Source organism: Triturus cristatus, chromosome 10 (genome assembly GCF_964204655.1).
Source record: "Triturus cristatus chromosome 10, aTriCri1.1, whole genome shotgun sequence".
In the NCBI taxonomy this organism is placed as follows: domain Eukaryota; kingdom Metazoa; phylum Chordata; class Amphibia; order Caudata; family Salamandridae; genus Triturus; species Triturus cristatus.
Genome location: NC_140593.1, coordinates 203,731,101 through 203,755,961, shown reverse-complemented (window position 1 = coordinate 203,755,961; position 24,861 = coordinate 203,731,101). Strand labels below are relative to the sequence as shown.

The 24,861-nt window shown below is 45.7% G+C and overlaps 1 protein-coding gene across 2 annotated transcripts in view; it reads right to left on the bottom strand.

Moving 5' to 3' along the window:
- DGKB (diacylglycerol kinase beta) overlaps positions 1-24,861 on the bottom strand; it is a 1,940,047-nt gene that overhangs the window by 1,379,430 nt on the left and 535,756 nt on the right. For both annotated transcript variants that reach the window (XM_085630814.1, XM_085630813.1), the window contains one exon: positions 8,223-8,321. In XM_085630814.1, coding sequence (XP_085486940.1) covers positions 8,223-8,321 — 99 coding nt within the window. The remainder of the gene's footprint in view (positions 1-8,222; positions 8,322-24,861) is intronic.

The window sequence follows — 24,861 nt, the reverse complement described above, 5'->3', positions numbered from 1 at the left end:
AAGCCGACGAACACCTCACAATTCCCAAATTTCAAGCACCTGTACCCAACTATTCACTTTAAGATACATTAATTAGGGGGGTGTAACACCCAAACACCCCCCAGAAGCGACGTCCCTGCAGCCGTGCAGGCCCAAACTTGCCAAACGAGTATTGGTAATACATGCATATCGTGCTGATGCTGAAGTATTTTGAAATAATCATGGTTGCAGGTTGTAAAAGTCACAATGCCAGTGATAAACTATTCTTAAGGAAACCTGAAAGAGATAAGTGTTTGGCTTTGGTGCACTGGAAGAACAGATAGCAGTTTACATGGGTCAATGCTTATTGACAATATAGAAGAAAGCCCTCTGATGAGAGGACAGACATTTTTCACCAGTGGTAATTGGGATTGCATGCAGACAGTTTAAAGGCAACATTTCACACTGCTCAAACTTACTATCTGATGTAATTCTTTACGTGCAAACAAGATGTCAATGGAATTCTTAATTGAGATGGTTAAGCTAAATTATTATCTCTCAAACTCACTTCCCTTGGACCAACTTTTCATCTGTATGATTTTGGATTTTAAGGGGTACCGGCCGCTCTATGGTTCTACAATTCCAGAGAGGATAGCTACACATTACATGAAGGTCTAGATTAAAGCCCCAAATATGAAGAGTGTCTTTAAATGGATGTGATATGCAGCTAGTTGATGAGAAGGGATTTAGATGTTGATAACACTTAAAGGTCACAGCTTTACTCTATGTCAATGTAGTCCTAGTGGTAGAAGATGGGGCACCTCCTTTAGATGGCTGGGGAAGAGCAGCACCATAAATTAGGTCTGCTCCCACTCCACGCATGTTCTGTCCATCATATTTGGAGGATAGCAAAGTGGGAGCATACAGTCATGGAGCCTCATCTGGCTGCACTGTCTGAAACTTCTGGTCTAATGGTCAATCCACCACGTAGCTATCAGGTAATAGTGACAGTGTACCTTTACTCTTTAAGGCATGGCAATCACCACTAAATTGACTTGCCTGACATTGCCATGCAAGGACTTTTGTGCCTGGGCAGGGATGTCCATTATTGGCCCACTTGTAGGGTGAAAACTCCCTGTGTGTCAGGGACATTGATTTTTTTTATTTTTCAAGAACAAAGACTTAATTGAGGAGTTTATACTTATTAAAAACAAGTTTGTTCAAAAGGCACAATGAACATGGCGCCTGTTCCACAGACTCTTCAGCTTTCAAAGCAACAATGTCAGCAGCAGTAGCTCTGAAAGTTTCAGGTAGCTTCTGTTGCCCTGGCAGGATTCTGAGTCACCCACCAGGGTCTAAATAAGCTTAGAGCACAGGTCTTCAAACTGTGGGGGGTGTGGATGGGTTCCCAGGGTGACGCAAAGGCCTCTGAAAGCACATGTAAATAAAGACACCTGGAAGTGCAGCGATGTTTATTTGCTGCATTTCCAGGCTGTCTTCATTCACTCCGAAGCCCTCAGAGTGCCGTGGGGTCAGAGGTCAGAGGGTGTGCTGCTGGGGGCTCGGCTGGGCAGTGTCTGGAGTCTTATTAAGACTCCAGCATGCCCCAGTTTTTCACAGGTCTTTAAAGACCATTTGCATACCTTTAGAAACTGGTTACGGAGGCTTAGTTTTTTTTCTTTTTCCAGTACCCCCTGGGCCCTGACTCTGCCTATTCCTTACATTTGTATTGTAAATGTACTGCTGTAGTGTGAAAATGCATTTCATGAAAAGGAATATAAACAAGCATTTGCAATGCAATAGGTCTCTCATTTACACAAGTTTAAGCTATTGGCATTGTAAATGACAATTCCTTTTTTTTATATTTTAAAAACGAAAACAAAAATAAAAGGAATTGTTATTTGCAATGTCAATAGCTCAAACTCCTGTAAATACTAGACCTTTTGCATTGCAAATGCTTGTTTTTTAATGCACGGGGAGAACACATGATTCGCCCAGAATCACAGAATGTTGAGCCGGTGCCGGATTCGAACCCGGTTCTGAGTTCCAAAGCCGCCATCTCTGGTATTACCGCTACATCATCATTGTACCGTCAGTACTCTCTCGCCGCAGTTAATACGTGAATGACAGGTTTAACTTAGAAAAATAATGTGAATGAAAAGAGATTCTGTTTACTGTGACAGCTCTTGCTTTTGATTATCTGATTCGTCTACTTTCGATAGGCTACACTGTAAAAAGACAATGTGTTGTAGTGAGTGCAAAACTCATTGTAGATGATTTCTCAAAACAATGTGCAAAAATAAGTTTACTGTAGTCATTTATACTCTATGGTAGATAAGTCTGGGGAACAGACAGTATTTCCTTCCACCTCAAGGGGCAATAAAGAGGTACACATAGGTCCGCACAGGTTAGCTGAATGGAACGGACAAGGTTCGGGGGAGCAGTTGTGAAGAGGGAGGGTTCAGGCGCGTGAGCTCTCCGGATTCCTGCCACTTGTTAGTTACTGGATCTCCAAGCTCGTCGCCTGCTACTTCGCAGCAGTGCATAACACACCCAGTGCCTCCCCACTCCCCCTCTGCCCCCATCCCCCTCCCTCCCTCCCAATACAGGAATATGACGGAAAGAAACGGACCACCAGAGTGAGACATAGCCGTAAAAAGTGCTCTCGTTTTCAGTTTCCATGCATAAGCATCCAGTCTAGTACGAGTGTCTTCTTTAGTGTAATAATCATAACTACACATCCCAGAATGCAAACTGAAAATCAGGATTGACTGACGTAATCACGCGTAGACCTGGAGGACTATGTAATATACTTACAATTCTCACGTTCACGTAATGCCACCCGTGACTTACAGGCTCTGTTAATATTTAGTACACTCACAGTGTAAACTTTAGGCTTTGTTTTGTCTGGAGGCGCTGATAACATGAATTAATTATTACCCAACACGATGTGTTTTTTAGAAGGTATTATCACAAAGATGCTAAGGCTGAGTGCCCCGTCTGCAAACTGGAGCCGTGACCTCCGGGTAACACACATCACAACAATGGTTGCAGTACTTAGGCAATGACGCCGGACCAGGCGGGTGCCCAGGAGGTGGCAGAAGGCAGGGAACGGGGGAGATAATACAATTTCGCTGTTTCTGCCATCAGGAAGTGCATGTAATACTTAAACAAGCTCCGTGGAGCCGACGGGGGGAGGGAAACTGAAAGCGCACGATGCACGCGCTGCCAGCCTCCGGGGACAGGAGATGTGCACGCGTACGGAGTGCACATCTCCTGTCCGTACTCGTGCACATCTCCTGTCCGCGCGTGCCATCTCCTGTCTCCCTTCGGCACAGAAAGCGGCAACAACAGAGTCTCGCCAAGCGAAGCAGCTGCGCTGCGTTCGCTAAGCGAGACCTAAAAAGGGTTGCCAATATCAAAAATGCCAGCCATGTATGTTTAAAGAGCCTGCAAAGACCTTGCTTTGACACTAAAAAGGGTCTTAAATAAAAAAAAGTAAGTATTCATTTGTAATTTGACTTTCTGTCTGTTCCTAGGCAGCCCTAGAACACATTTAAAAGTGCTTTATATTACCTTTTCAAAGTACGCACAGATAAGTGCTGAAAATAGGGCTTTAGGTGACTGTTTATTTTTGTGCCGTCTGCAACATCAAAATAATGATCTGGCAACCCTAATCATAAGACTGGTAGTTTGTTGCAGGATCAGATTATTATTCATTTCCTTCACCCTCGATTCCCTGATTAATTCCATAATAGCAAAAGTTTAACTTATATCTGAAAACCTACGCCCCGTCAATAATATGCAGATTAACTTCAAGTGTCTGGGAATTCACCCTGCATTCAGACAACTCACTCCTCATTCTCACCCTTCACTTTCACGCTCACCCTGCGCTCACAGCACATAGTTATGGTTTTCCCGCATTTGCCACATAATCCATCATCTGCTGAATAATTTGCAGATTAAAAAATGCAGCCACACATGTTACCTCACAGTGGAAGGCCCTCTCTAAAGGTTGACTGGTCACCTTTCTGTTGCTTATTGCTATATGTGGGTGTTAATGTGGTACTTATGAGGGGCAGTAAAGGCCATGACAATGTTAACAAGTGTAAAAATAGCAAAATAGTGCAGTGATGCTATCACAAAATATACAGCATAATTCGCCTTTGCTTGCTGCAGAATTTAGTCAACCATGCTGCTTAATTTTGCCTTCTCCTGCCGCATAATTCCAATGGCCCTGTTTATAGTGCTATGAGGTCCTAGCCTGTGGCAGAAAGCACTGTGAAAATGTCATTATTTAAAAACAGTATTTACATACTCTAAGCTAGGCTGCTGCAAAATGATGCAGTGATTGAGATAAAACAAGTTCTTACAAAACATACATTTTAGTAATAAGTAATCAAACTGTGTCTAATGCAGACATTTTTGTAAGTGTCTCCACTATTCCAGATCCCAGCTGAGAACTCCTTTACATTACATCTTAAAAAGAATAGATCTTTGCCACCATAAAGTTTTAAGCAGATCCACTGGAATTATTCAGCAGAAGAGGACAACATTATGCGGCAGGTTTGACTACATTATGCAGCAAGAAAGGGTAAATTATGCGGCACAATGCGCCACATTATGTGGTTAGCATTACTTCATTATTTTGTCATTTTAACTCATGGTAACGCTGTCAGGGGAAATATTTCACCTCATTAGTAGCAGTGTAGCACCCAAATACAGCAGTAAGCAACTACAAGAGTAACTTTTGTTCCGTTTGAGCTAGAATCAAGATTTTTTTGTTGAAATCTGCAGATTATGTAACAAATGCAGTACACTGATAATTATGTGGAAAACGCTGCTGCAGAAACTCATAATTCCATGGTTTCTTTTTTAATTTCTGCACTACCACCCACACTTCGATTTCAGGCAGAGGCATCTCAAAGTCAGTATTAACCATTCAGGGGCAGTTTTTTTGTGAAAGCTGAGTCCATAGGGTGGTAGGTAGAAGGCCAGCAGGGTTGCGTTCGTATGCAGAGCCCAAATCCTCTTGATCCCTGGGGCCTCACAGTAATGGTCTAGGAGACAGAGGAAAGATGCGAGATTCATAGAAATTGTCAAAGAGAAGGCCCAGAATAGGGAGCACTGTATGTGGACTCATTTTTATGTTTACAAATGGCCAGAGACCGCTTCTTCAGAGAGATACTCCTAAGAAGGGGACAATATAAGTGTTTTTGTTTTTTTAAAAAGGACATTCATTAGTGAAGCTGGTACTGCTGCCAAGTGTGTTAGTGGCCACTACTGGTTATCATAAAGGAGCAGATGCAGCAGGATGGGGGCCCAGGGATTTGCGGGGCCCACTGCATCACAAATAGGGGTGGGCGGAATTTGCATAATCGCGTTACGCAAATCTCCGCGAAACGGTAAAAAATCTCCGCGAACACGCAGAAATTCCGCGAACATGCGGAATTGCTTGTTCGCAATACTTTTTTCCTGTTCGCGATCGCTGTTTGCGTGCTTGGGGTGAAATATCTCGCGAACACGCATATTGAGAACGCGAACAAGCAAAAAATTTCACGAAGTCGCGGAATGCAGATTTTCGGCCAATTTCGCGTTCTCCGCGGAACGCGAAATTACCCAAATTCCGCAAATTCCGCGAGCGGAACGGAATTTACCGCCCAGGCCTAATCACAAATATGACTGTCTACCTTTAAAAAAAAAGGATCATCATAGCATATTGTCCTTTCAAGCATTAGGACAGAGGTGATGATCCATCATGGAGGGAAAGAGGTAAAAAAGGCAAAGGAGATAGCCTGCTACCCAGGACTGCAGTTATTATTAGTGCAGCAGGTATAGTTGCTTTGGGTGTCAACAATACGGAGCTTAGGGGGTAAATAGGCAGGTCGCCCCCCCCTCATAGACTACTATACACAAAACAAGACCTGCCCTACAAAAATGAACAGAGTGAACTCACTTTCATCAGTATCCCTTGCGAATTCAAAGCTAATGAGTTTTGGTTTCTCATGAGCGGCCAACTTTTTGCCATGCAACAAACGGGTCTGATGTCACTCAATTCTTTAGAAAGACCTTTATCGTGTCTGTGTGTGTGTAAAGTGCTTCCCTGGTTATCCCCTTTCCTAAAAAATATGTACATAGGAAGGGAAAGGCAGAGGGAACCATATACTTATGGTGTCCACTCAAGAACAACAGTAGTAGAAAAAGGTGGAAGGGGACTAGCAGTGCCTCACGGAAGTAACCCCATGGAGGATGCGCAGACAGGTGCTCGCCTGCTACCTCACGTTCTCATCATAAGCAACTGCCGCCCAGAAAGGAAAAAAAGGGATAAATCAAAAGCCTCTTCTCGATCCCATCAAATAGTGCTATTAGTGAAACTTAAATGCTAATTTGTATCTATGTTCAAAAATAACAGTGTCGACCCAGATAGGAGAGACGGGGTCTGATCAGAACCCACATCCGTACAAGTTAAAACCGAGCGTGACTACACTAGCTGTATAACTCTTTATTCTGTGCTGTGTGTCTGCTCATTTAAAACCAACATGTTTTATTGCCTTAATATATTTGCGGCAATTTCATCAGGGCTAGGGTCGACTGGCCACACTGCACTTCTAGTTCAAACCAGTGAACTTTCTGTCTGCACCATAAAGATTTGTCTGGTCACCCAATGGCCGCGGTTTTATGTCTCTCGTCAGCCCTCCGCTCTCGATAGTACTCGGGAGGCCGAGTACTATCGAGGCCGGAGGGCTGACGAGAGACATAAAACCGCGGCCATTGGGTGACCAGACAAAGTGGACAAGTACACTTGGACGTAGCATATACCTATCTAGAAGAGAGGTTGAGGTATGCTAAACACGAGCAATCTTTATGGTGCAGACAGAAAGTTCACTGGTTTGAACTAGAAGTGCAGTGTGGCCAGTCGACCCTAGCCCTGATGAAATTGCCGCAATTATATTAAGGCAATGGAACATGTTGGTTTTAAATGAGCAGACACACAGCACAGAATAAAGAGTTATACAGCTAGTGTAGTCACGCTCGGTTTTAACTTGGACGGACGTGGGTTCTGATCAGACCCCGTCTCTCCTATCTGGGTCGATACTGTTATTTTTTAACATAGATACAAATTAGCATTTAAGTTTCACTAATAGCACTATTTGATGGGATCGAGAAGAGGCTTTTGATTTATCCCTTTTTTTCCTTTCTGGGCGCCAGTTGCTTATGATGAGAACGTGAGGTAGCAGGCGAGCACCTGTCTGCGCATCCTCCATGGGGTTACTTCCGTGAGGCACTGCTAGTCCCTTTCCACCTTTTTCTACTACTGTTGTTCTTGAGTGGACACCATAAGTATATGGTTCCCTCTGCCTTTCCCTTCCTATATATATATATTTTAGGAAAGGGGATAACCAGGGAAGCACTTTACACACACACAGACACGATAAAGGTCTTTCTAAAGAATTGAGTGACATCAGACCAGTTTGTTGCATGGCAAAAAGTTGGCCGCTCATGAGAAACCAAAACTAATTAGCTTTGAATTCGCAAGGGATACTGATGAAAGTGAGTTCACTCTGTTCACTTTTGTAGGGCAGGTCTTGTTTTGTGTATAGTTGCATTGGGGTCAAAGAGTGTGAGGGGCTCACAACACCCCAAATTTGGGGAGCAGTTTGTTTGGGATATCTGTTTTTGTTTGATGCATTTGCTATTTTATAAGTCTCATATTTGGTGCAATTCATAAGCTATAGAAAACGTATTCCTGAAATCATCGCATAAGCCCGGCTCCCTACACGCAGCCATGTCCCTCCCGCTCCCCCAATCCTTGTCATAAAGTTTTGGAGGGGGGCCCGACCTCAAAACATTTTGTTTAGGGGGGGCTCAGAGTAAAAGAGTTTGAAGACCTCTGCCTTAGAGTGAGATGCAAAAGTTGTTAGCCCTTACTGTGATTTGATCCTTTATAACTTCCAGTCCAGTGTTATTTAAATATTTCATGTGCTCATTTAAATGTCATTATTGCTGGTAGTGGTAGCAATAAAGTATCTCTATGCTTGACTTTAATAAAACCAACATTTTTATCCCACACAAATAGACATTTGAAAATCGATCAGGGCAGCCTTTGTGATTTGCAAGGAAACACCTGATTAAACATTAAGAATTAATTAAAGCGATGGTTCTCTGACTCTTCCGGTATGTGAGGAAACGAGAAGGAAAACATGTAATCAATACAATGTGACATAAAGCCGTATGCCCCCATACAAAACACGACCATATCTTACCAGTACAACTGGACAGATTGCTGTTGGTGGCAAAATATGATCCTTGAATGGTCCGCAGTCACATTCAGGCTTTAGATGTGAAGCACATTTATTGTGGAGCTGGTGATAAGAGAAGGCCATCTTTAGATTTGCAGAAAATACAGCATCAAAGACGACAGCAGTATTTGTACACACAGTATGCCAATATACATGCACAAAGATGAACAATTATTATAGAGAAATTGCTGTGTATTGCATCATTGAAGATTGTTTCAACACCAAGCATTCAGCCCTCCACAGCAGAAAAAAATATGAATCAGACAAGTTATGTGGGCAATCCTAGGACAATTTTAGCCATGTTATATATTATGATAGTATAAATGGTGAATTGATGTTTGTTACCATAAAATTGTCACTTTCCTTGAAAGTAGCAAAGATTAAAATGCCAGGAGGTCAGACATCCTTGTTCAAATAGTCAATCTATTTAAAAAACAGCTGAAAACTGAAGCTCGATGAGGTAAGCGAATGTATATGGCTTCACAACTAAAATGGCAATCACAGGCCAATAGGCTTCAATTGAATTAACAAGCATTTACAATACAATGGTCTCGGCATTGTTAAAGTTAGAGCTGTTGGCATTGTTCATGACATTATTCTTGTTTATGTTTTTGTTTTTAAAACAACATTAGAAGAAACTGCATTGTTATTTACAATGTCAATAGCTTAATCACTCTCCAATGCGAGACCTATTGCATTTGCACCCACACACAGCCACCCACACATACAGAGCCACTCACATAGAGCAACCCACACACAAATGGAGCCACCCACAGAGCCACCCACACACACACACAGAGCCACCCACACACACACACAGCCACACACACACACACAGAGCCACACACACATACACAGAGCCACATGCACACAGTGAAAGCTCCAAAGGTCCCACACACCCTCAGCATCATGCCCTTTCTGCCAAGGATATTAAAATGCAAGCATCACAACAGGTAGGCAATGGGGGCCTCTGTTATTCCAGCCTCCTGATGTTCCGCCCATAGTTCCCCTACTTCCCCAGCCCCCCGCCCCCACTTCCACCACTAGCTACACGGGCAGTGTTTGTAAATATGGTGGCCATTTTGATTTTACAGGTTTTCTATATTAGTATTAGTTTATACGATTAAAGAAAAAAACATCAAAGGACAAAGCCCTTTGAAGTTCCCATATCCAATTTTAATGTTGATAGGTAGTATTAGCAAACATTTCTCGTTTATATACCTACCATATTCATTTCATGAAAAAAATAACACACACACACATTGCGGATTCTCTTTAGTCCCGTTTCAGTCTATTGATTAAACCAATCTTCCGTGAGTCAGAGGCTCGGTATTTCGCTCATCGCCCACGGAAGAAGGACGACGTTGCTCGGTCTCAAATTGTCTGGCTTGCACCTAATCGCCATGTTGGAATTTGCATATTATCCAACGTTCACTGGATGTCAAAAGTGAAACACGCTTTGCCTTGATTCAATTTGAATGAAAGAAAGTGCTGTTTTATTTCCTTAAAAAACACAGCCCTTCCTATTAAAATTTATTAGTTTTAGCAACAAGTAATAGTCAATTAGTACTATAATAAAATATTGACTATTTTCAACTTTGTGTGGGTATTAAATAAAAACGTTCTTTGTGGCGGTTCAATTCATCCAATTTCAGAATTCAAACATTTCTATTCCGCTAAAGCTTTTGGGTGCGCTCTGAAGTATACGGAAATGGACTGGGACGTAACTGTCTGTTGGTCCTTCTTTTATGTCTACACATCCCTTTCGAGAAACCGTAATTGGCGGGTACTGAGTAGAGCGGCAGTTTTGGGACTTGCTTCGAATTTAGTGAACTGCAGTACCCTTGTTTATGGAACTCTGTTAAACCTCTCTGGATTCGTAATCTGTCTGTTAAATACTTCTTCGAAGAAAAGAGGCAGTTGTGCGAATTCTGACAACCCCGGGAGACTCTGAGTTAGCTTGTGAAATGGTAGCTTGCGCTGCCCGCCTGCGCTCCGCCACCTGCGGCCTCTGAGCTGACCCCGATCGTTCATATCTGGTTTGTGAGCTCTGTTGTGTTCTTTTGAAACATCATGCCTGGAGTGGTTCCCCCCAGCGTTGACAGCAGTTCGCCTCCCCTTCCCAAGAGCGGAAGTCCCGCCAAGAAGAGCCGCCTCTCCCTAAAGTTCTTCCAAAAGAAAGACACCAAAAGAGCTCTAGATTTCGCCGAAGGGCGACCAGGAGAGCCGATGGAGCCGCCGACCGACAGGTGGGTGGATATTCGCCATTTGAAGTTGTTAGATATCCATCAGGCTTCAAGTGATCCAGCCTTCGTATCAACCCCCCCCCAACTTATCCCACAGTCGATAACATTTTGAGTTTAGTGGTATCTGCTTCCTCAAACAACGAGTCCATCCATCCCGTCTAATTGGCGTTTGAGAGATAAGTTGCCACTCGTAGAGTGAGCATACACACTGGTGCTCGCAGACAATGGCACCTTGCACAACCATGTGTACACTGCAGGCCGGGCTTCAATGGAAGCGTAACGCATCACTATTTACAAAGCTCTGAGGGTTTTCCAGTGTGGTGGGTGACTCTGAGCTGTGCACTGTTACCACGAGCTAACAAGCACACCACTGCCTTTCTCCGAGGCGAAGCAGAAATGCCTCGGAGAAAGGCAGCGGTGGATTCGGGGGCGTGTTTTTCTTTTCTCTCTTCTTGCCATTGGCTGGAGGAGATAATTAGAAAAGTTGCAAAAAACACGCCCCCGAATCCGAAAAGGACGGGGCCTGTTCGGAGTGACGAACCTCTTCTCCAATGGCTGGCCAGCATTCAAGAGGCCAGCCAATGGAGAAGAGGGGAGAAGAGGGACGGGTTCAAGCCCCTCTTATCCAAGTCATTATCTCTCGCAAGCGAGACTGCGCAAGCGCAGCCTTCGCTAGCCGAGACCTAAAATGGAGACTTTTACCTTTGGTGTCCTTGGGGCGGATTATTATTGGTCACAACATTGATCAGCAAGTACATGCCTTCAGCAGGTGCCCATCCCAAGGGAGCTAATAAGAGCAGTCCGCAGATCGCAGCAAAGCCAACGATAGCTCAATAATGCTACTCATTCTCCGTGTGTTTTAAAAAGTCAGAGCACTTCGAAACTTTCAATTGTAGTCTGGTGGAATATTGTTTACCATTATCATAGGGTGGATGTGCTATTTGCTTCTTTATGTATACCGCATATGAACAGAGACTTAGGGGCATATTATCAAGCCAGGCGATAAAATTATCGCTGCTTTAGCGGCAGAAAACTGCTGCTAAAACGGCGATAATGAGCTTGATAATATACTCCATGGAATTCCAATTGAAGCCCATGTTAGATGTCCTTCACAAAAAAGAAACTCTGTATGTGTTGTGAGGACTGGGTATTTATTACCATTTTTGCATGTGTTCAGTTGATGATTCGCACCTTGACCCCTAATAAAATGGATCGCTGTCACCTGTGTGTATCCCGTGTCTAAACCTCTAATAGAAGGTTGTCTTCCCTTACCTTTTGTTCTGATTTTAATAAATAAATAAATGAAGTACCTGCAATTATGATCAATACAACTTATATGGGCATTCTAGGGATTGTGGCTCCATTCTAAGATTGCCGCCGTTGGAGGCACAGTATATTCATCAAGTGCGGCCGATTGAGCTCCCAGACGGAGCACTTTAGACGCCGGCGAAACGCGGCAGGGGTAAGATGTATGCTTGTGGGCCCATATACAATGCGGATAAATGTTTCATTCTTTTCCATCTATTATGAACGCGAAACGGGCATTCTGTGTGCATGAATGAGGTGGGTTGTGCGTCAGGCGACTGCTCAGTAGCGGCTGTAGGCATTGTGGCACTGCTATTATAGACATGATGAAGATCAAGTTGTTCTTGTAAGGGAGAGGGCGTCGATTGATAATCTGGATGCTCGCATCGTGTTCTGCCAAACTTAGCAATATTGTGATGCGGAGGGAATAATGTAGAATGGATGGGCCAGGCTTCCTCTGGAGATTGTTATAACGAAGCAGTTGCAAATCAATGAGATGAATTGATGTGTGAAGTAACGCTATCTTTTATGTAATTATAAGGGACTAGACCTTGGGCAGTCACCCGTGGGCACGTGATCGGCTGACGCGTGTCTCACTAAAAGATGGTTGCAGGTATGAGGAGTCTCCACAACCAACTCGTAATGAAGGATTTGTTTTACTTTCAAGAGTAACTGCTGATTAAATTAGGTCCTCTAAAAAGGTAGATGGCTTTTTACATATGGCACGTCCTTTCTTTTTATTTGTCATACCATCATAGGTTTGACGTGAATCTCGCATGAAGTTTGTTATTGGAATCCCAGCAGCCCTGAAGAAGTTGCATGATTATTTTGCAACGAAACATGTCGGCTTGAGAACATTAACTATGGTTTTATTAAAACCATTTTTAATCAGGAAAGCTTACAGCACTTAATAAAGTAACATTGAGCCAGTGAGCTTTACCGGTTTTTAATGGTGAGAATTATATATTTGGATTCTCACAGGGGTCCAATGGGCACTTGTCAAGATATTATGCACTGACAGTTCATTTACACTTGGGTTTCACTGTCCTTTTTCTACTTCATTGGGTTTGAGATTTTCATGATAGTACACACACTTTTCTTTTGTTGCATGGAGAGAAAATAACCTATGATGATAAGTGGGTATGCCGGTGAGTACCAGCCAGCAACCCCCTTGGTGTCATGACCTTGAGGTGCTTTCTCTCCTTACCCACACTTTTTTCTTTGTTATTTTTGGGTGGGATTTGCTCTATGATGGTTTTATGACATTGGTTTTGCAAATTGATACACCACGACACGTTGATTAGTAGTAGAGAACACACCTATGAGGGAGCTGAAAAGTATTGGAAACCCCTTGAGTGTCGCAGTTTTACTATCAGGTGCATATTCTTGGTCAGGCCAATTTATATTTATGATGTGTTGAGTGGGGGGCGGCCTGGCCTTCCTCCCCCTGTAGCTCCTATTGTGTTGATAAACATTTTATTTTGTCAAGTCAAAGTGGCAGTAAATTGGCCCTACAGACTGAAGGAACAGCATGCTTGTTCCTCCTTTCTATAGGGACAGACCAGAGCCATGTTTTAAAGGCTTACTTTAATTGGCGAGACAAGTGATGCAGCCTCCTAGTAGCATTTAATTTACAAGCCCTGCGTACAGGTAGTATCATTTACTAGGGATGTACAAGTAAATTAAATAAGCCAAGTAGGTGTAGGCCAGTTGTACCATCTTTTAAGGAGAGATCACAAGCACTTTTCCACTGGTTAACAGGGAAAAATTGCATATAGCCCGGAATCTGTCACCTAAGTGGGAAGAGTATGTCCAGGCGTGGGTCCTGTGCTCGCTTTACCACTGGATTAAAGCTAGCCTGATTGATGAGGGGTGATTCCTCTAAGCCAGTCCCAGGATGCTTGTTTCCTGTCAGGAAGCACCTGACCTGGCAGTCAAGGCTGGACTGTTCCTGTGGGTAGCAGGGTCAAGATTGATTTAAATATGGCTGGGTTCAAACTGGAATGGAGTGCTGAGCAAAAAAACAATGTGTTTAACCCAGTTCTGTGACTGGGGTGAATGATTGATTTGTTCAGCATTCCATCCATCATCTGTTCTATATGCATTTGTCTCCCTAAGTGGGAAGGGTATTTCCAGACGTGGGTCCTGTGCTCGCAATGCCACTGAATTCAAGCTAGCCTAGCTGATGAAGAATGATACCCCGTAACCGGTCCCAGGATGCTTGTTTCCAGTCCAGGAAGGATCTGGCCTGCCAGGTCAAGCTGGACTGTTCACAGGAGGAGGAGGTTCACGACTGATTTGCATGTGACTGGATCCAAACTGGATTGGCTTGGCAAGCAAAAAGTTATGAATTTAACCGAGATTTGTGACTGGGGTGTGAATGTTTGATTTGTTCAGCATTCCTTCCATCATCTGTTCTTTTTGCATTTGTCACCCTAAGTAGGAAGGGTATGCCCAGACGTTGTTTCCTTCCTCGCTATGCCACCGCATTCAAGCTAGTCTGCCTGATGAAGGATGATATCCCGAAACCGGTCCTAGGATGCTTATTTATGGTCCGGGGAGGACATGCCTGGCAGATTGGGCTAAACTGTTCCCATGAGGAGCAGTGTCAAGACTGATTTGCGTTTATGGCTGGGTCCAAACTGGAAAGGTGTGGTGAGCAAAATAAATTCTGGATTTAACCCAGATCTGTGACTGGGGGTAAATGTTTGATTTGTTCACCATACTGTCCATCATCTGTTCTTTTTGCAGAGTCCAAAAAGCAACCAAAGTGGGTTCATCAAAGGAATACAGAGAAAGGCAAAAATCTAGAGAGACCCAACAGAAAGGGACAAATCCAACACAGGTTTTTCTATCTGTAGGCTTCCTTTAGTAACAACAGAAATCACCTCCAGGCCAGAAGGGAGGAACAAGCATGCTCAATGTCCAGTTGGAGGATACAAGAGACACCTAATTGTTACTGCTACGTTCTTTATTACCGAAAAGCTGATGAGAGTGGGTGTAGAGCTTTGTATACCCTGACAGGAAGAAAAAGGATAGTCTACAAAGAAAGGACACATTATAGCTGTCGTAACTGGACTTCAGTGATATTGCGCCAGAAGGGATTGGGTATTATAGTGCTCACATTACATCAGAACTCTTGGTCCTGTCAATGCCGGGGACTCAAGATAAAGGCCTCTTTTTATCTCTCCCTAGCGTGCCAAATACAGATAGAAATATTTATGAGTAGTCAGGCTTACGAGTCTACTTTGAATACTGCAGCATGGCTTTTCTGCCATGCTGCTTTCCATATTTCGTTTTACTTAGAATTGTTTTGTGTTTTTAATCATTGGACCAAAACACTTTTATGTTTTGACTGTGCGTGCTCATAGCATCGCAACTGTGTATTGGGGAAACATTGCTCTTGCATACTTAATCTCTGCTGGCAACAATTGTTTTACAGAAAATATATGTATTTTTGACAGGTTTTGGCAGGTTTACATTCACTTTTCGCCCCTATTTTGACTACTAGGTACTGGTCTAATGGCTCTAAAATACCCTTAGCCCTGCTAAACAGGACCCAGTGCATGTGCCCTGACCCTTAAACTGGTGTATGTGTATTTGGCTGGCCCCCAATAGGCATAGATTAACTTACTTGGAAGTCCCTAGGATATGGTACCAGAGTTACCCAGGGACTGCCGCACTTGCTGGACCACCATGAGTGGGACATGGTACAACATGTCTGCCAGTCTGCCACTGCAGACTGGAAAGGCAGTTTTAAACTGCTAACTCATATTGCCATTTAAGGTAATGGAAAAGCCCAAACCTCACTTTTTAATATATGTAAGCCACCCCTATGTTAGGCCTAACGAGCCATCAGGCAGGGTGATGTATGTTAAAAAGTTGAACATGTACTTTTACATGCCCCAACAGTGAGAACCCTAACTAGTTGTTTTTACTGTGGAAAAGCTAGTAGCCCCAAGAACAACTACAGAGATACAGGGTGGCACCCCAGCCCTGATAACTTCTAATTGAGACTACTAAGACACTTAGGAGATGGGTGTGATACTGTTTAGGCAGAAAGGCTGGTACTGTGAACAGGAGAAGAGAAGCCAGTTGCCAAACCATAATCTCAGGGGTTTGTAGCCCTTCTTAGCCACACTTCTGGGTTGGACTCAGCAGCTCTGAGTGTGGCGAGAGAGGAGTATTGCCATGTTGGGAGTAAGCAGAATGTTGCCTTCTGGGAAAGCCAGATTCTACAATTGCCAGGAAGTGGTCATCAGGAGGGAAGGGACCTGGTAGCCCATTGTCTACCAACTGCACCCTACCCTGAGGGCATTTATGAAGATAAACATGGCACCCTCAGTATCTAGAACTCAGAGTTCTTCTGACTGGAAGAAGGACCAAAGGAGGACTGCCCTCCTGCACAGTGGAACCGGCAAAGAGAGGCTGCACCATTGTGGACTGCACCTGGTGGCTAGCGAGAGAAGGGACTGTGTCTGCCTTGTCCTGCTTGGTGAGAAGTTGTTTCTCCATCTTAACCAAAGCCAGAGTAGGCTGACCCCTGTTCACTGTACCGGTTCACAACAGAGCAAGAAGCCAGCAGGGGCGAGTTGATTGACGTGATTGCAGTGTCACCACTCCTGGTCGCCGTGTAGCATGAGGGCCAGTACCTGGCATTCAAAGTTGCACCCACTTCTCCTGGACTTGGGAGGCCATCTGAGTGCCTCTTGGTCTCCAAGAAGGCAAATTGTCACGCAAGGAAGGATCCTGCTTTAACCGTAACACCGGGCGACTCGCAGTCTAGTGGCAAATGGACTTCTGCCAACGTGGAGATGACTTTGTGTGACGTCAACCCTGTGACCAGGATTGCCTCACCCAGGTCAGGGACTGAGGAGTGGTTGGAGCAAGGCCTTCGCCGACCGCACCTTATCCACAGTATCCTTTGAGCATTTTCACCATCCTTCATCTCTTGCATTAGGACCATTCAATAGGAATCTATTGCAATGCAGTTAAAGTAGCAGGGACTGCTTCTTCTGTGGAGGTAAATGTTTTTGAGGGCCTTACTGATACCGCTGACTAGCTTCCTGCTGGAGTTTGTCACCACAAGAACCTTAACTGACCACATTGGCACTTGCCCAAGTTTTTTTCCCAAAGGTTTCTAAGTGTCAAATTTGTTGAATTAGCCAATGCCTCTGCACGGTTCAGTGAAGTCTATGATTTATTATTTCTTGTAAACTCCATATCTCTGAACCCTTCAGTGGATCTTTTTCATTTTGGTGTCTAAATTTTTATAAAAAATATAGTCTATTTTTATAAATTGGTGCCGGATTTCTTGAGTGTTATGTCGATTTCGTCTTCAATTGTTTTAGTGCTGATTAAATTATATATACTTGTTCCTCTGTGTAAGCCTTGAAGCTTAGTGCCACAGCTACCCAGCACTGAGATCAGAGTTTGACAGTCAAAATCTACTGGAACTGCTCTTTTCTTGCTTTTGATTGGCCCGGGATGCCTGACTTTAAGATGGCCGCCCTAGTCTTGCGATAGTTTGTTCAAACTAACGCACACCTTCCTTTTGCTCAGCGTTATTTTAATACAAGCGCTCTTGGGTGCTGGCGCCTAGCTGCTTTTCTGCTCGCCGGCGGATGCCCTCTTTATTTCTTTTGTTTCCTCACTATCAGCGCGCTTATCGATGTGTCGGTCGGGGTGGGCTCCCACGTCGCGCTGTTCTCTGGCTGCACTGCTCGGACCAGGGTGGGCTCCCGGCTCCGCTTGTCTTTCCCTGTCGCACCACTCCGCACGAGTGTTTCCTCAGTTGGCCAGCGGGCCAGAGTGGGCTCTTGGTTCCATTGCGCTTCTTCTCCAGGAAACAGACATTTTGATCCACTTCTGCCTGACGATATCCCGCCTTCGTTCGCCAGATGTCGTGTCCTCCAGAACAGACTCACGGAGACAGGTAAGGATCGATAATGCTTTATTCGGTTACAGGATATTCTCCTTGTGCCCCTGCACGTCTGCCCACATCGTCCCCTCACCCTGCAAATGCCCTGCCCACACCTCTTAACCGAATGTGGTGTCCGGTTCCCTCAGTGTCCATCTAGTTTAGTGCACGGTCCTAGTGCCCTGCCCCCAGGTCACTACAGAGTGGTATGAGGAGTAGCACCTGGGCCTGAATAGGACAGAGCCTGCCTCACACAATGCTGGCTCTGCCCCCCTGTGGTGTGTCTGGGGCAAGATCCTACACTGACAAAGGAGGGTGTTGTTCACATGTGCAGGTGCCCCCAGAACTGGTTTGAACTGAGTGCAGAGCCCTGTGCAGGGGGAGCACAGAGCCCTAGCTGGTATAAGTATTGGGGCGGTGACCCCATGAAGTGTGCTTACTTGGGACTTGTGGACGAAGAGGACTGCTCGGCTCCAGGAGGAACTGCCAAAAAGGACTTCCCTTTGCTGGAGGGCCCTGTGAGCTCACCTGCCTGGGCCCAGCTCTGCCCCGCCTGACTTTGGGGCTCAGTGCGTGGAGGGCACTTGTTCCACTTCCCTCAGGGATTGGGCGACCTGCCCTGTGGCATCCAACAGATGTGGCGCAAAGAGAGGGCTGGATTCCTTGGGGGGGCTCCCCTTGCTGTGGTGAAAGTTGCATTTTTGTGCCTCTAAAAAGAGGGGGCCCTGCCCACTAGAGGCGCATGGTGGGGTGCTGTGCTGTTGTCCCCACCTGAGCCCAAGACGTGGGCTCCTTCCACCATCCACGGAGAAAAGCCTTCTGCGAACCTGAAGTCAGGAAAGGAGAACCTGACTGTGAGCGGGGTGGGCGGGAAGAAGCTAATCCAGAAAGGAAGCCAGGCGAAGGCTAAGCCTGGCGAAGGACGTGCCTCTCGCAAGGAGGAGAGACGCCGGAGAGCCAAACTTCGTGCTGGAGCCTATCCCTCGTTGCTGTGTCTGCTGGTGAGCCAAGAAGACTGCAGGATCAACGGAGACTTTGCTCCGTGATCCCTAAGGCCGGTAGTCAAGAGAAAGCAGCCTGACTGGGGCCTGGGCTCCCGTAGTGACGTGGAGAGCCAAAATTGAAGGCTGCAGCGTTCACAGCCGATTCCAGCCCAGAGGGGGCTGCTGGAGGCAAGAGGAGAGCCTCATGAGCCCCCCAGGAGACCAGAAAGGCTACGGTTGGCCGTAGGCAGGCCAAAGCAGGACCGCTGGTCACTGGGTGCAGAAGACGGCAGCAACATACCCCGCTAAGCCCCCAAGGAGTAGTGAGTAGGGCTGATCTCCCTTTTGGCTTCCACCCGGGCCGCAGTGGTGACAGGCCCCACAAGTCTAGTGTTGTGCAGCTGTAGCGTGTGGTAGTGGGCAGCTGCCCACCATTACCGGGTGGTGAGAGCATTGTTTCAGCTGCATTGGCAGGCAAGGGGCCAGTTTTGGAGGCCTCATGTTGGGAGGAGACTACTGCCCTTCACGGAGCAGGTGAGCACGTGGCTAGGGGAAGCCTCGTGAAGGGGCATGCAAGTGGCAGAGCCCTTGCTTTTGGGAAAGGGGCATTGCGGTGTGGGCCCAAGAGAGGGCACCCACTTGAGAGTGTCCTGATTGGGGGCATGACGTACTTGTAGTATGTGGGCCATATTGAAAGGGTACTAAGGTGCCCTGATGAGAATTAGCCCTTGGCAGAGCTGGCGTAGTGCCTCTATGCGTAGCTCCATGGAGTTTGGAAAAATCTCAGTGGAGCTACACGTAGCTACGCTCCACTCCCTCCCCACTCCCAAATGCTTTAAAAATGTATAAATAAGGCACTTACCTATTTTTCTCCCACCTCCCTTGCCTCGCCGCTCTCCTTCTTGCTCCTAATGCGTCCTTGACGTCCTTGTTAAAAAAAACACTACATTGTAAGGCTGGAGCATGCCCATGCGCACTCGTGTGACGTACAACGTATTGTTTTTTTTCTAAGAAGGACGTCGAGGATGCGAGAGGAGCAGGAAGGAGAGCGGCGAGGCACAGGAGGATGCAGACATGCAGGTAAGTGCCTTATTTATACCTTTTTAAAGCATTTGGGAGGGGGGAGGGAGCGGCTAACTCCACTCCGCCACGGAGGCAGAGTTTTGCCTACCTCTGCGTGCGCCGCGGAACGCGGAGTAGGCAAATCTCTGCAAACTCCGGAGGCGGAGCTGAGTGACCCACACAGGGCGAATGAGAATACGCCTGGTGGGCTATGCTCAGTACCATGGTTACGGTTTTTGCCTAAGAGGGGCATGGGACATTTATAATGTGTGCCCTCTATAAGTGTTAATGATAGGGCACGGTGAGTGCGATTTATGCCTAATGCTTTGTGCTAAGTACAGTGTTTACCCGTAGTTGCTATTCACCCTAAATGTGATATGTTATGACAGTGACCCGATTGGACTAGTAATGTACATAATCCCCTGTAAAATAATGCAGAGTGCCCGGTGTCACAGTGTATATATGTGATTGTGCTCTGATGTGTTTAGTGGATAATACAAAGGCCATTTTTACATAACCTTGTGTGGGGTTTCTTTTGTGGTGTGCCTAGTGTGTCACTGCTGTGTGAGTGTGTTGTGCGACACTTTACACTTTGCCTCTTTGTGAAGCCTGACTGCTCTGCCAAGCTACCAAGGGGGTGAAAAGGGGTTATCTTCGGTGTGTAACTCCCTTGCCCTGACTATAGTGGTGGTTTCTGCCTGGCTTAGCCAACCAGAAATCCCATTTCTAACATTGGTTGTCAGCGGTGAGGATAGGACTTGCCCTTGCGCAGTACCACAGCGACACCTAGTTGCACTACAAACTCTGCATTTAGATAATCACATTTTTGGGGATTTCTCCTGATTTTTATTTCTCCTGAATGCATCATTTTGTGAATCATGTTTTCCTGCTCTTCTAAAATTTTGGTGGCACCCCTAAAGTGTCAGTCACGTCTCACCTCAGTGATCCAGCAGGTATTGGGCAGTTATTTGTGGTGGCAAAATTGTCTTCAGAACCTATTGCCATGGCACTCACTCCCTTATTCAATGCTATGTTTGCTGAAGGGCACTTCCCTAAAGTGTGAAAAATAGCATCAGTTATGACACTTTTGAAAAAGCTGAGTTTGGACAAGAAAGATCCAAACAGCTTTCTCCCCATTTCACACCTCCCACTTCCCTCTAAAATGATTGAGAAACATATGAATATTCAACTGAGCACTTATCTACGTGAGGCCAAGGTTCTGGACCCCTCTCAATTTGGGTTCAGGGAAGGGCACAGCACGGAAACTGCCCTTGTTAAGTCCACGGAAGTGATTAGGAGAGCGCTGGATCAGGGAGGAAAGGACGCACTGATCATACTTGACCTCTCTGCAGCCTTCGATACATTCCATCATGGAGTACTGATGGACCGTTTGTAGGCTTGCGGAGTGCAGGATAAAGCATGGACTCTCCTCATATCCTTCCTCTCGGACACACTACAGATAGTTTCATTAGGCGAGTGTTAGATTTGGGGGTCTCTAGCTGGCATAGGTAGGTAGCTGTGATAAATAGGGACCCTTGCGTCTAGTCAGGGTAAAGGGTTACACTCCTAAAATAACCCCTGCTCACCCCCTTGGTAGCTTGGCACGAGCAGACTGGCTTATCTCAGAGGTAGTGTGTAAAGCATTTGTGAACACATACAGTAATTAAGTGACAACACTACAGATGGACACCACACAAGTTTTATAGCAAAAATAAGTATTCTTTATATAGACTTATCACAAGACCACAAACGACACAAATCCACAAGACTGTTACTTTAAAATGGTAGAATTTAGCTTAGTTCAATTAGGATGGTAAATGCGACACTCAGAGTTCAATGTACCTTGAGATGCGACACGCAGGGCAACGAAGGTGTTGCAAGGACAGTGATGCGTTGAAGATCCGGTGCAAATAAACAAAGAAGTCGCTTTCTTCTTGATGCCACACGCTTCCTGGTGATGCGGCGGCGCCTGATGCGTTGTCGATCCTCTTCTCCGGTGATGCGAGATGTTTCCTCACGATGCAAGCCGCGGCAGGCCCTGTGACACGCTTCCCAGTGATGCGGCCGTGTCTGCTGCGACGTCGATCCTCTCCCCTGGCAATGCGAGTTGCTTCCACAATGATGCGAGCCGCGACAGGCCCTGCGACACTCTTCCCGGTGATGTGGCAGCATATGCGTCGATGTCGATCCTCTTCTCCGGAGATGTGCCGCGACAGACCCCGTGACACGCTTCTCGGAGATGCAGTGGCGTCTGATGCGCCATCGATACTCTTCTCCTGGCGATGCGAGGCGCATCGGTGGACCTGCGATGACTCAACGATTCTTCTGCGACACGCTTCCCGGTGATGCGGCGGCATCTGCTGTGATGTCGATCCTCTTCTCCGGCGATGCAAGGCGCTTCATATTGCGAAGCGGCAGCGGCAGTTCGGCGACACGCTTCTTTTTCTTGAGTCGGGCTTCCAGCTCCTTGTGACACCCAAGTCTTCAAAAAGTCCAGCACAATTGCAGGCACTTCAAGAGAACTCTTGGGGAGCTGGTGGGTGAAGTCTGTTGGCCCTGAAACTTCAGCAGGAGGCAAGCTCTTTTCCAAGGCCATGGAGATCCTTCACAAGTTGAATAAAAGTGCAAGCAAAGTCCTTTCTCCTTTCTTTGGCAGTCAGGCAACCACTACAGGCCAAACCCCCAAGCAGCACTTCAGTTTAGGGATAGTCTCTCCTCAGTTTCTTCTGGTTCCACTCCTCAGCAAAGGTTTCTTCTTGTTTTCCAAAGTGATCTAAAGTTCTTGGTTTTGGGTCCCAATATTTATACCCAGTTTCTCTTTGTTCTCTGAAGGCAGAGGGGCCTTTGCCTAGTCCAAACCAATTCTGGTCAGTTCTGGAGCACTTTGTTGACATGATTCCTTCTTTCCTTTCACAGTGCAGGGCGGAGACATCAGATGTACCACAGGAGGTGGAGCCAGCATTGTGGAGGGAAAGCACAGCCCTGTTTAGGTCTCAGGTGCAACTCCTCCCATCACTCTACATGTAGATAGCCCTATTCAGCCCTGTGAGGACTCACCCTGCCTCTGGGAATTTCCCCAGCCCCTGTCACTCAAACTCCAGACAAGGAATACACAACCTAGCAGAGGCAGGCCTGGATGGTTAGACAAGAAAATACCTACTTTCTAAATGTGGTATTTTCAAACACAGAATGTTAAAACCAACTTCACTAAAAGATGTATTTTATCATTTTGAGTTCAGGCATACTAAACTCGAATTTCTACCATATTCCCTGAGTCAGTTACGATTATAAGATGTAATAATCAAATGCCCACTCTGGCCAATAGGGAACAGTTAGCCTTGCAATAGTGAAAAATGAAAAAGGCTGTAATTCACTATTAGGACATGCCACACACACCAGGGCATGTCCTACCTTATACTTACAATGCACCCTGCCCTTGGGCCTACCATAGGGGTGCCTGATATGAAGAAAATGGAAGGTTAGGGACTGGCAAGTGGGTGCACTTGCCCAGTCAGCATGGCTGTACCAGACTGCACACAGGCTCTACAATGGCAAGCCTTAGACACACTTTACCAGCTGCTTTTGTGGGGGCACAACCAGTGCTGCAAACCCACCAGCAGCATTTCATTTACAAGCCCTGGGCACACGCAATGCACTGTACTATGGTCTGACAAGTAAACCAAATAACCCAATCATGGAGTCACTAATCAATACATCAATTTACAAGAGGGAGAGCATATGCACTTTAGCACTGATCAGCAGTGGTAAAGTGCCCAGAGTAATAAAACAGCCAACAACAGGTCAGAAAAAATACAGGAGGAAGGCAAAAAGTTTAGGGATGACCCTGTAAAAAGGGCCAAGTCCAACAGCGAGTTTTTCTCTAAATCATTCTCACCCCCTTGTGGAGTTACACAAGGGTCATCATTAATCCCTACGCTTTTTCAATTTATGTGTCCTCTTTGGCCCCCCTGATTGAGTCATTCGGCTTTTGTCTTACCTCATACGCCGACGATACTCAAATTGTGGTGTCCCATTGACCAGGGCAGGAGAAGGCAACTGGAGAGAGGCTCCAGGAATGTATGGAGGCAGTAGGAAGCTGGATGACCCAAAACTGTTTAAAGCTAAATTCTAGCAAAACAGAGGTCATCCAATTCGGGACCGATGTTAATTTCTGGTCCCCCAGTTGGTGGCCAAACTCGATGGGGACTCTACTGATACCCTCCAGGAAAGTGAAAAACCTGGGAGTGGCAATAGATGACCGCCTTGACATGGGCTGTCAAGTCAGTGCGGTAGTCTCAGCCACAACATATATTCTCAGGACAACAAGGAAAATGTTGCCTCTTCTGCCGGAAGACAGCCAGCGCACAGTGGTCACAGCATTGATTATGTTGAGACTAGACTACTGCAATAGTCTATACTTGAATATGCAGGAGCGCTTTATGCAAAAGCTACAGATGTTGCAAAATGCGGTAGCCAGATTGCTTACTGGAACCCTGAAATTTGCACCGATTTCTAGTGAAATCAAAAACTTCATTGGCTGCCCGTTAGAAAACGGGTACACTTTAAAACCCTCTGGTCAGTTTTCCGAGCTCCTCAAGGTACAGGCCCAGCTCACTTGAAACAATAATTCCAGTGGTATGTAACCAAAAGATCCCTACACTCCTCAGGAGCGAAATTAGTAATAGCACCACCTATGTAAAAAAGTTAGGTGGGGAGGCAGAAGTTTTGCCGCTGGCGCAGCAAATGCTTGGAATGGGCTCCTCTTCCATCTGAGAAACTCTGATTTACTGGCCTTTAGGAAGGCGCTGAAAACATGGTTGTTCTGAACGACATTCTAGCAGCAATCTGTGAAATTTGGGAGGACTGCAGCAAGCGCCAGGACACCTTAGGGTAATCGTTGCACTGTAGACGTGTTCCTAACATAACATAAAAAAACATAACATAACATAACATAACATAACATAACATAACAAAACATTGTGACTGAAAGTGCATTTAATGTAAGGATGTTGCATAGGTATACTGTGAAGGACCTAAAGAGGTTCTGTCAGGATCTAGGGTGACAAGTGAGGATGTGTGCCAGGAAG